At 26.6% G+C, this 13354-nt stretch overlaps 1 protein-coding gene and 1 long non-coding RNA gene across 2 annotated transcripts in view; one reads left to right on the top strand and one right to left on the bottom strand.

Moving 5' to 3' along the window:
- The window catches only part of LOC129966829 (uncharacterized), a 51862-nt gene extending 48334 nt beyond the window's left edge, over positions 1 to 3528 (top strand). Inside the window, exon 4 of the long non-coding RNA XR_008784298.1 lies at positions 3322 to 3528. This is a non-coding gene — a long non-coding RNA (uncharacterized LOC129966829). The remainder of the gene's footprint in view (positions 1 to 3321) is intronic.
- Positions 3529 to 6794: 3266 nt separating this feature from the next.
- On the bottom strand, positions 6795 to 9344 carry LOC129966644 (phospholipase A and acyltransferase 1-like). The gene is made up of 2 exons (XM_056081144.1): positions 8717 to 9344; positions 6795 to 7146 (listed from the first exon to the last, which is right to left on the bottom strand). The coding sequence occupies exons 1-2, from the start codon at positions 9215 to 9217 to the stop codon at positions 6982 to 6984; spliced, it is 666 nt and encodes a 221-aa protein (XP_055937119.1). The 5' UTR covers positions 9218 to 9344; the 3' UTR covers positions 6795 to 6981.
- Positions 9345 to 13354: the final 4010 nt, after the last annotated feature.

Here is a 13354-nt window from a genome sequence, read left to right as displayed (position 1 = left end):
TTGTCATTTGAAATTAAATTAATCATTAGTTTTTGACTGAAATTATTAAGATAGGACTCTTATAAAATGTTTTGCTTAGGTCACAAAATGCTCAAGTAAGCCAATGTCTTCTGAACTACTGCTTTATTTTCTTTAATTTATTGAGCTCAGTTTAAATGCAGTCGTTAAGATTCTGCTATTAAAAAAGAATCTGAAATCTAGAGATTAAACCTATATTAACTAAGAAATATTTTCCCAATTTTATTTCAGCCTTTTAATTAATTACAAATTTTTCACATTTTAGTTAAACCAAGAGATATTAATGGATTTTTTTTCTTGCTGAAATTATTTTAACCAAGAAGTAATTTGCTTTCGTCAGAAAAGCTTTTTAAATTATATCTACATTCCTTTTTATTTACATATTCTGTTGTGTGATATAAGACGCAATTTAGAATTACAATTATTGAAAATTTCTTATTTTTACCTTCGTACATACGAAATGTACAAAAATGAAGTATTATGACAGTCGAAAAATTCGACCTCTATATTTTGCAACCTCTTCTTGTATTAAACCTGCTTAAACTCGAAATAACAATGTCCAAAATTATATATATCCAAAATATTATATCTCAAAATCGAAAAGAACTAAAATGTATAAAATACGATCCGTAAAATTAATTTGTCCATCTATATGTATATGAACCGTTGATTTTACTGGCATATTTGAAGTTCACTAGCAAGTTATGGACCAAATCCGCAAACAGCTGTCTGTCTATCGGTCGTTTATACGCCTATATATGAACCGATAACGTAAAAACATAAAAATATAAATTGATGAATTTAGTTGGAGGTCTTTACATCAAAAATGTAGATTTGCAACAAATTTTTCATGCCATTAATTAAAGTTAAATGGTATTATTTCAAATACATTACTTAATTCATTTCAATTCGCAAAGAATCTAAACAAAGCGATTCATATTGTGGAAATATATGAAAAAATAAAGCACGAATTCCCTGTGTCGCTTTAAAATATATAAAAATTATCAATCCTATGATTCTTAATAAATATTATTTGGAAGAAAAGAAAACATGAAAGAAAAAGTGTAATTTAAAAAGTCTAAACAAGTTATTCCCTTTTTACTTTTCTCATCTCTTACAGGAAGAGGAAATTGCAAGATTGTCATTAAAATAGCGAATAAATATTGCGCATAAAGGGTAATAACTTCTGCCTGAATTAATATGGAATGATAATTAAGAATATAAGCATTTAAAAGAATCGTTTGCATAATTAAAAGTTATATATTAAACTTTGATGTCATGGAAGTTTTTGGAGCATGTAATATGCAAAGAAAAACACTGAAATCGGTTAACATATCTGCTTTATTTATTTGATTTCTTATTTATTTTCTTTATTTACTTGATTTAAAACGGTCACAAAAAGTGATTTAGATTATTATTTTTTTTAAAATTTTGTTGTTTTACATTTGGCTGATTAAAAATTGAAATTATGTTTAATAGTTCTTCTAATGTTTTAGAAATGAAAAATTGGATGATTATTAGAATTAATTCAAATTAAGGAAGATTATTATAAGAAAAAAAGTGATAAAATTAAAAATTTGGGAAAAAGAAAGGGCTTAGAGAAGAGAGAGAAAATATAAATAGCAATGAAATCAATTGATGTGACATAGTTGCATGACAAACGCAACTGCGCATGTCATCTGAATGCATATTACCTTATGTTGCATTGTTACGTTAGTTATTTATTTTCCTTAAAAGACGCAATGAGTTCTAAGGCTAAATCGAGGTTCAACAGTGGACGAATAACACATGAGAATGAATTGTATTTATTACTTGATTTAATAAAATAAGATGCAAAATATCGCAAAAGAATAAAAATATGTTTTCTACATTTACAGATTTTTAAATTATCGAAAAAAAAAAAAAAGATCTAAAAAAGTAAAGAAATCTTACATTTGCAAATAAGTTTCATGAACAGAGTTACTTGCATTAACAACAACCCAAAAAAAAAAAAAATAAATAATAAAAAAATGGCGAAATAAACTCTCGCAAAATAATCTTATGTCAAGCTGAATTGTTTGATCCTGGAAATTAATTTCAAAAATGATTTTTCTGCCAATTCAATTTACATTCGATAGCTGCATCCTCAGATTTGAAAAGATATACAGAAAATAGAAGTAGTTCCTAAAAAACTTTTGATGCTATTGTTGTTGATCAATTGAAATACTGCACCAACTTTCCCCATCTCCTATACACACAAAAAGAAATAATTGCTATGTAAATAAAACAGCAAATCATTTAAAAATATACTAGAAAATCATTGATAAAAATTTTCTCCATCTTATTATATTAGCAATATGATTACTTTTTCAAAGCAGTCAAGCAATGCTAAGATGAAAACAAAATATATAAATAACGAAGTTTGTCTCCATGTAATTCAAGGCCATCTTCAAAATAGAATACTGATCTCATAAATTAATCTACTTAGGAAAAAATATGGCATTTCTATAATTTCTCAAAAATTTTGATTGATTAATAATTTGATTGAAAAAAAAAAGATGTCATTGCACCTCAAAAATTGAATTTCAAAGCGAAATTGGCAATGTCCCAATGCAAGACTAACGTTAGTCTAATAATGGAACTGTTGCTAGCCACGTACTTTTCCAGTTGCAGTCTTCACTCAGAAGCACGTTTGAACGCACTAGATGAGCCAAAAGATCACAAAAATAACAGCCTTGAAAGAATATTGCTGGCAATACATGCATTTTAAGACAGGCTGGAAACCACGTGACAAGAAAGATTATAAAGTCGAGAGAAAATGATTCACAAGTAAATGGATTCACTAACTTGGAAATAAAAGGGTTCACTAACAAAAACTTAACTGTACAAAGAAAGATTTAAATATCAAAAAGGACTGAAATTAGTCTTGAAAATAAAGTTTAGTATGTCTAACTGGCATGCTTCATTTTATTTGAATTCAAGGATCCATAAACTTTTTCAACACATGTTCCCTCAACTAATCTGTTAGTAAGGGAAAATTTTTCAATTACTTTAGAAAAATTTTGTATCGAAACAATGTTCGAATGCATAATTGTATGATAAGTAAAGGTTATTTAGCTTTTCATTGTTCAAGCCAAGATACGATTAATTATTTTTGCTTGCAAATATGAGAGAAATCTAAAACAAGAGGGCACGGTGAGAGCTCTAGAAATCTCAAGATATTCTTTGCCATTCTTGTGGTCACAAACTAGAATTAAAGAAATGCTCCTATAATTGATATTAAAACTTCATGAAATGTTGTAATTTTATGTTCCTTTTTATTAGGTCAGATGTTGCAAATAAGCAAACACCTCTTCCCAACCTTCTTCGATGCCAAAACAACAGAATCTGACCTTTACCGTTTTTAATGCACATATAGGTAGGTCCATATGCATAGTGGAGGTTTGACGGAAGCGAGTTTCGAACTTGTAATCCTTCAGATCAGAAGATAAGATGATAGAATAGGGCAACCCCAACCTTGCTTAAGAACAGCAAATGTAGAGGTACAGATGCATACGTACATAAATATATTATATATATAAAACAACAAAATCATTAAATGTTTTCATTTTAATTATTTAAAAGTAGCTAATGTAAACCTGTTAGAATTACTAAGATAATGATTTTTTTAAAAATATATTTAGTGTCCATGAATTAGATTTTATTTGTATTTATATATCGAAAAACAGAATGAATGAATAGGATTATAATAAGGAAAAAGTTGTTTATAACAAATAAGCAATTTTACCATAACTGTATCAGATGCTAGATCAAGGACATGTTTCAAAAAAGAAGGAAAAAAAAAAAAAATCGAGATATATAATATTCATTTAAAAAAAAAAAATTGAGCTCAATCTTAGGGTTTTTTTTAGTTTTTTAAGAATGATGTTTTCGTTTTATTTATTTTTTAACTCTTTTATTTATTGCTTTTACTGATAAGCAAACAATAATGCGATTACAGATTTAATCAAATTCAATCCAATGCATAACGTACTTAACTTAAAGCCTGTTGCCCTTCAGATTTCCTCTAGATAAATGCTGACTTAATCAGCTTCAAGGATTTTGTTCCTTCTGTTTTGAAGCAAGAACTTTTTAATTCCAACATTTAAACACTTGTTAGAACTAAATCTAAATAATTCATCACTTTCAGTATTTTTAACTTCATGGTTACATTTTAATCTACATTACGTACTTTTGAATGGTCTATAATACGATTACTGATTCTTATACATAAGTAATCTCGTCTCTTGGGATAAAATCTTTTTTAAATACAAAACCCATTTTTTTTTTTTTTTTAGTATTAGAAAAAAAAAAAAAAGAAAGAAAGAAAGTGTAAACAAGCATTTATTCTTTAAAAGACTACTATCAGTTTTTATTTTAATAATAAACATTTTCAATGATCCAGGTTTTCTTGCTGAACTTCAGTTATTTTTCAATATAACATAATTTATAAAAACAGCGAAATTGCAGGTTGTTCCCAATCTTTAGAAAATAGATTTTTTATTTACAAATATATATTAGGGTGCAATTCATCTTTTTTTCTTAATTATTTATTTGAATTCCCAAAAATTAAATTTGCCTTTCTTCAACAATAAAAATAGACTTGGAAAGAATTATTTCATAAATGACTTTTGTCCATTAGTCATAATCCATATGCTTTCAAATTTCATAATAAACATGTTTAAGATTCTATCAATATCTTAAGTTAGGTCTTCAATTTTTTTAAAACGAATAATGAATTATGGATCATCCAAGTAAAATTTGATTATACTTCGATAATGAATATAAAGGCTGACAGAATCATCATTTCCATCTTATGGTCATTTAATTGTTACAATTTCATATTTAATTTAAAATATAAATAAAACTGCAAAAAAAAAAAAAAGATGTGATTATAAAAAAGTTTGATCTTTAATGCTTAACTTAATATAATAAACTTTTAAAAGAAAAAATTAGCTGAAAAATTTAAAAATTCAAATTAATTTTCTAGGTTTTAGAAAACTGTTTATCACAGCTAAATCATTTTTAGCATGCAAAAAGTAGAAATAAGCACTTACAATTTCAGAAAAAAAGGTTTTTATTTTTTCCCCACAAAAGTTACATTGAAATGTACAAGTAAACTCGTGATTTTCCAAGAGTTAAAAAAATCTAGAGAATTATCAACAACAATAATATATTACAATCACAATAACATCACAGCACCATGATCTGGCAGTTGCAAAAGAATAAATTACATCCAGAGATTTTTATATGCCATAAAAAATTTACGACAATCTTTTAAATTAATATTCAACACAACTTAAAATGACTTAGATGGAATCATCTAATCAAATGACTTTACTTTATATATGTTAAAAAATATTAACATAAAAGTAGAACGTAAGATTTTCTTAGTTTAAATCTTACAAAATTATTTACAATGTCATATGCTCAATGATAACAAGGAATAAACAAGAAATTTTCAACAAAGTGCAACTATGAATAATAACAGTGTATGATAAAAATCAAATATAATTTGAAATTCATAACAATCAATTATTAATTAACAGAAAAGTGAGCTTTCACATTCAATTTAAGAGGAAAAACGCTTATTGCACATCAAATTATACAACATGTATTTCTTTTATATTTTATTATAATAATTCCCAAGTGGGATCACATTTATTTTAATACTAGTCAGAAAATATTCAGGGCAAATGCTCTATTCAACATCTTCAATATGCAAAATTTAGAGAAAATTTGAAGGTTTTCAATAAAACTGTTCAATAATTACATTTAAATAATTATCTTTTTCATTACTAGTAATATATACTTCAAATTTCTATTTATATGTATACTAGAGGCTACATGGGGTCACAGAATACTTTAGAGGTTGAAATAGGCTTATAAGTGAAAAAGTTTGATTTTCTAAGTGGCCAAATTGGCTTTTTATATTTTTCAAGCCTAGTTTAAATGTGAATTGCTTTTATTTATTAGTATATTTCCTTAAAATTCTTATTCTTAAAGTATATTCTTGACATTTAACACATTCAATTAATATCAATATGTATGATTTATCTACTTGAAGAATTCATATCTAAGAGCATAAAGTTATTCGATCAAAACAACTGGCCACTTGGAAAATTAAGAAGCTCTAAATCACATTTTCTAGGTATTATAAAAATTATGAATGGCTAATTTCAAAATAGTAATTTGATCATTTGAGTGAGTTATTCAAGTTTATAAGGCTCAACATAAAAACATTAAGAGGGTATATTATTTCTTAAACTGAAAGTTTGTACTTTGTTCTAATAGATATGGCTGCTTTCCTTAGCCAAAAACAAATGCAACCATAAAATCTGACATGAATCCTTGAAAATAATGACACAATTGTTTACACATTAAAAAAAAGAAAGGTTAATTAATGAATAATAAATAAAAAGTGAAGACATCTTAATCAAGGAGAACAAATTAATATAAAAATTTTATTTTATTGATCAAATAAATATAAAAAGATTATATAAAGAAATTTATTTTTTTACAATAATAGTTTTTAATGTAAAAATTTAGGGAAAAAATTCCTTTCTGCAGTTTTACTTCATAGATGTTGTGTATTCTACGATATCATAAAAATATCTATGAATTTTACTGGTTTAAAACCTAACAGGATACCAAAATGAAGTCTTCTATTAAAAAAATATAAACTACAGCAATAATTTATATCATATAAGTTATTATAATATAAAATTAAACTAGAGCTCAACTTGGAATTTCTTTAAAGAGATCAGAAAGAGAAAAAAATAGAATTAAAAATTTGAGAGACAGTCCTTGTATCTTAAATTATGATTATAAAATAAATATCACAATTGGGTACTAAATGCTTTTTATGGCACCCTTTACAATGGAAAAATGAAAGTATGACTACTGGCGATAGTTATTTACAAGAATAACACATTATGATGACATTCAGTGTTTTTCTTCATTTACAGGACTGGATGAAAACCTGGGTGTTGATCTACCTGATGGAGACCCTGGTGAATTTAGAACAGCATTTAAACCGGACACCAGCATGTTGTGACCAACATTACAGTCAGCAGTTAGTGTTTTCATCACGCTCATAGTAACAGCTGCCTAAAGAAAATGAAAAAAAAAAAAAAAAAAAGGTTTTAGAAAGAATCCTACAATAATGATCTTATACCTCAATTTTAATCAAATTGTTGGTAAAAATAGCAATTTTAATCTATTATCATGTTTATATAAAAACAATTTATCAACCTGATTCCATGTAAATGATTAAGGAAAAATATGAGGAAAATAACATAATAATAGACAATTTGTAAAAATATACACAAATTTAAATACATATTTATAATCAGAAAAATTTAATTCCCCAAACAGAATTCTGTTTATGTCTGAGTAGTGATTTTTTTCCTTTCAATTTTGAAGAAATTTAAACAAAAATGTTGAAAATCATGAATGTATTTCTTCTTATTAATATTAGAAAGTTTGTTAAGCCACAATTAACTCAAACTGTCCCTGTTTTAAAACTTGTTCTTCTTAAAATATTAGCTATAAAATATTACATTCCCCCTCCTCTAACAATTATGCAACTACGTTAATTAAACTGGTAATGTATTTGAGTTAGTCTGTGTATCATTAAGAATATAAGGCAAGAATGAAATTTTTTTTATCTTGTACAGTTATTCTATTACAAATATAAAATGCTGTTTGTGGTTCACATGAAATTAGGTTGCAGACAATGCTTTCTTAAAATAATGCTCCACAGATTAAATTTGTAAACTGACAATGTTTGGCATTAGAATTTTAATGTTTATATGATAAAATAAAGAAGTAAATATTTATTAATAGTTTGAATTTTACAAAATAAAGTGGCATACTAGTTTAATTTCCAAAATTTAAGCAATAAACTGATACAATACACCAAAGATAAGAAGTTTAAACATTTAATGAATCCTTCCCATATTTCAAATAATTCAATAGATTTTATTAACATTGACCAGAAATGAATCAAAAGTAAATAGATAACCACACTATTGTTAACTTTCTTGTTAGTTTAAAAAAATGAATAGATCTAACAAAATTATTTTTAAAAAATAGACAGACAAGTTTAATATTAAATTAAATAACAAAAATCCAAGCTTAGAATAATTGATTCAAGTATATTTCAAATGTTACTTCAAATCGACACTATCTCTAAAGCACTAGTTAAATTTAAAGCTATTTCCAGAATTTAAGAAGCAATGTTTCATTATAATTACTGAAATTTCTCACAATTGAATTTTATTTCAGAAAATATAAACGACGTTCTTTAATAATTTTATGAATTAAAAATATGAATCACTTGAGTAAATATATAACAAATATAAAAAGTTGCGAGATAATTTTTCTAGTATACACCTATTGTCACTAAATTTATAAAAGACCATATTTTGATAATCTTTTGCTTATATATAAAATTAGTTACATGTAGGACGACCAGTTATGTCGTCCTACATCGAATCAATTTGTGCTTACTTATTGCAACAGAATTAAATTGATGCTTATTTAATAGATAACAATCAAACCGATTAGAAATTCTATTAGTGCTTTAAAAAAAAAACTCCAACGTATTCAGCATTAAAAACAATAAATGTAAACATAAAACACGTTACGCTCTCTGTGTAAACAAAACTATATTTACCTGATCACTCCAGCCGAAGCCATATTTCCACTCGGTGACGTAATGTTCACTATTCCTTGTGAGCATATTAAAATCTACTTCTTTGTCCAAATTGGAATAACAGTTCTGCAATATTTCATCAATAGGTAATGATTCCAGGCATCGTTCTTTAGCCCCCACAATTTTATTATTGACTCGAACGCCACTAAGGCCAGCAACATCACTCAGACAGGACAACCGTACAACTGCGGCATTTGACGGTATTTCATTATTATCTTTGTCAACACCAGACACATGAACGACGTTACCATTTCCCACATACAAGGCCCAATCCGTATACAGAACACGATCAATTTGGATCAGGTCTCCAACTTCAGGCTCCAAGTCGTATGCTTGGATGAAATTACCCAAACCGAAACAATCGGATTTTAAGAACAGTTTTTCTGAGGGAGAATGGCTGTACGAGCGATTGTATTTGCTCGCTGGAAGAGGAGAACTCACTCGGGCTAGTGTCTCATTCATCGCATACAGTTTTTAAGGATAACTCAAAATAAAAACTTCAAAAAGATTCAGAGATCTGAGCTTAATATCTTTCAATCAATTTCGAACGACAGAGAAGTGGAGAATGAATACCGAGGTGGAACTTCTGCTGGAATAAGAGAGATGGTAGCGCATGCGCAGATAAGTTCTCTTCAAGGTAAAGTATGACGCATGCGCGACCAAATCAGCTGGAAAAGGAAAAAATGTATCCTGAGCTTTACGATCACGAGTATTTTCTTTTCTTTTTTTTATGTGTGTGTGTTTATGCGTTTTCGTTAATTTTTTTTTTCTTTCCTTCATACGATAAAAAAAAGAAAAAATCGTTGAAGATTATGACAACATATTTCAAAATTACACTAAAAATAAATATATAGCATCTTTATTTGAGGAAATGCTGACTAACAAATTGTCCATTGTTCTTTTTTTTACTTTTATAAAAAAAGTATTTATCTCTTTAATTCTCTTTTGCTCTGTGAAATGCAATAAAATTGCACACGAAGATAGCGTTTTTGTAAACAATATCAACCATTTGTTTAAAAAAAATTACAAGAGTAAATTTATTTTAATAAACAAATAATTCAATAAGTAAGTAATTAATTTTTTTAACTAAAATGATTTATGAAAACTCTACAGAGTAATTTATTTCTTTTTTTTTTCAGTATTATAAAATTTTTTTAAAAAAAATTCTTTCAAAAGTTGCCCATATTTTTAAATTGTTCATTCAAAAAAAATTGTGGATTCGCTTCAAATTTAATTAAAATTGTATATGTTAAAAATCGAATATAATTTTATTTTTAAAGCAAATGTTAGTAAAAATCAAATAAAGGAGTAAATAATTATCTAGAATTTCTCTTATGTAATTTGGCTACTAAAATTTTATAGACTTGGCTGGAAAACATTACTGAATGATTCTTGCATCTAAATGGTTGATCTGCTCCAATTTTGTATTAGTCCATAATTTTCCATAATACATATTCTATTTTCTTTATAATGTTATGAAATTTTGCAAAAGAAAATAAATAAATAAAAAGCATATTTACTAACATTTTCTTATTTGCATATGGGTTTGCTAATTGAATGTAAACATCATATGCAATCATACTGGCATTTCTTTATTTATAGTATGTGAGTTACTCCACGTAGATTTAAAATATTAAATGAAGCATTACTAAAGTTATTGTGGTTACAACTGAAAAAATCAATGAACAAAAATCTAGACAATCACATTTATATTATTAAATATTCTTAATTTTAATGGGCAATGAAAAAAAATCATTTCCTTCGGATCAAAGTGGCCTAAGTAATCACAAAAATTAATAAAATGATGAAATAAAAAATCACTGGAAAATGGTCTGAGGAAAATTTAATTTTGTATACATGTAGAATATTTCCTTTGTTATGGCAATCAATTGATAAGATTTGGTTGCCATTTTTTACCACAAGTTATAAGTGCTACCATTTTGCAGGAATAAGTAATAAATATAAAGGGAATAAATCTCGCATTTTTTTTCTTGTTTTTTCAGAGATAGGTAAGATTATCTAAGAAAAAAAATTGGTGGAAGATGTGATTTCTTTTATCTTAAAGATAAGTCCATTTCTCGAGTGCGTGCCACATCTTTCTCACGTTGCATCACATTCTACTCTTTCAGCACTTCAGAATTCGCGTGCAGTTTCTTTTTTTTATAAGTGTGTTTTATCATTTTATACTCTTGTAGGTAAAATTTTGGATAAGATGAAGCCAATAATAATTTTTTAGAATTGATAATGTTCTCTGTTTTACGTAAGATAAATCAAGTGTAAAAAAATTCTAAATACAATATTTTATGAAAGATGTTAATTTTAATTCTAATGCAATTTTGCTAAAATGTATTTTTTGCTTGGTTAGAAACATTAGTTAATTTCTTCATTTCATTTTTTAATTATTTTGAACTAGCACTGAAAAAATTTTTAAAATATTTTACATTATCTTAAAATTTAAAGAATTTTCTTCTCAAATATTAATTTTTTGACGTATAAAACATTTCTATATTCAATAAATTTTTAAAAAATATTTTAAGCATGATTTTCAACAAAAATACAAAGATACTGAAGAATTCTGAATAAATATTGAATGGTCTCAAACAGTAATAAAAAAAAGCTGGCCGAATACTAATTTATTAAAAAAAGCTACTGTAAAACTTGCAAATTTTTAAAATTTTTGTTTTGCCCTCCGAGTTGGTATTGATACAAAAAAAAAAAAAGGGACAAGAAAAATAGTGAAATTAAAATTAAACCTCTAACATTATTATTGTCAAAATAAATTATATATTTACTTAACCAAACGATATATTTACTTAATTTTCAGAAAAATCTGCAAAAGTGTTAAATTTATTTCAAAACTAGCCGCCTTTGGCGACCAGCCGGTTCGCCAATCTTAATGTTCGTTTAAATTTTAGAAATTAAATATTTTACGCAAATCCAACTTTAATAGATTCGTCGTCAAAATATATTAAAACTTCAAATTTTGATAGTCATATAATTCACTCATAATATTATAAAGGCCTTCAGTCATAACGTAATATGTATCTCTCTAATTTTCTGTTACCTCTCGTAGAATTTATGCTTTAAATTAAAGTGGAAAGAATTAATCTGCAATTAATAATATTTTTTACTGAAACAAAGCATTTTTTTATAATGTGATTATGGATGACAGAGTCACTGAGCGTTTAAACTTTATAGGCACCAAAGAATATCTTTCTTAATTTATGCAATATCTCAAGAATTTGTCAACAAAATTTTCTCAGATTCATCATGAACAGATCGATTTATTAACAATGTTTAATTTTAAATGCATCAAACACTAAGAAAATAAAATGAATCGTTTAAAATAATCGGTCGAAAACAGGTTTAAAAAAACTATTTAAAAAACGATGAACTTAAAACTATAAGCATATACAAAAAATATATAAATAACATAAATACAATTTAATTACAAAAGCATGCAACTCATCTAAAAATAATTTAAATCAAGAATCATCTGTTGATAATATTGTCAACAATCAGAACACAATGCGCATGCGTGAATTTTCAACGCCAGTTACAGTAACGCGAATGCGTGAATTTTTCTACGCCAGTTGGGGTAACGCTATGCAGATTATACATTTTTAATTTCCTTTATTCTGTGTTATTTTAATTCAAAAGTACTTCAGAATGAATCTGAAACATAGATTAATTAACGTTGTCTAATTTTAAATGCATCAAACATTAAGAAAATAAACAGAATCGTTTGAAATAATCGGCCGAAAAATGTTAACCCTAGCCTCAATTCTGTCGGGGAAAAAAACTGAAGCCTTACTCATTTGGCGGCGGGGAAAAATGGAAGAGTTTTTTGGCGGGAAAGTTAGTTTTTAATTAATAATTACAATTGTAATTAAAAATTCAATTAAAGGGACCCCAGGTGCACATTCCCGACCTCTAAGGTATACATGTACCAAATTTGGTAGCTATAGGTCAAATGACCTGGCCTGTAGAGCGCCAACACACACACACATTGAGCTTTATTTCTAAGTATAGATATAGATATAGTATTAATAGTAAGAAAAATACCAAATTTTATAATGTTTTAGATTAAATTAGGCACATTGTTAAAATAAAACTACAAATAGCAGAGCATTTCTTTACGAATTTTAAGAGAGTTGATAGGAAAGAAGAGAAATAAGTAGTAAAATAAGCAGAATGGCATAAAGGCTTCTGAAAAGGTATGGATTATATATCTATCAAAATTTGTTTTTAAATATTTGGCTGGAGAAATTATTCAGACCATGTTACATAAAATATTTAATTGAAAATTTTAGTGACCTTTAAGTCCGGATGATGGATACTTCAAGATGGAATACTTCATCAAGAGAGATCCATAATTGATTCTGCGGATGCGCATTACGAATGATTTTAAGTTGATACTTTTAATCATAGAGCTGAGATACTAATCATAGAGCTGATATATCAGCTCTATGCTTTTAATGCACACAAATGATATTATCATATGTAAGGAAAACGGAAAGAATTTGAAAAATCAACTCGAATATTGTAATTTATGTAGTACGAATATAAATAAATATCAAATTTTTTAAATTGCTATTA

This window comes from Argiope bruennichi, chromosome 4, assembly GCF_947563725.1.
Source record: "Argiope bruennichi chromosome 4, qqArgBrue1.1, whole genome shotgun sequence".
NCBI lineage: Eukaryota > Metazoa > Arthropoda > Arachnida > Araneae > Araneidae > Argiope > Argiope bruennichi.
The sequence above is the reverse complement of the archived record's forward strand: the minus strand, read 5'-3'. Positions and strand labels throughout refer to the sequence as shown.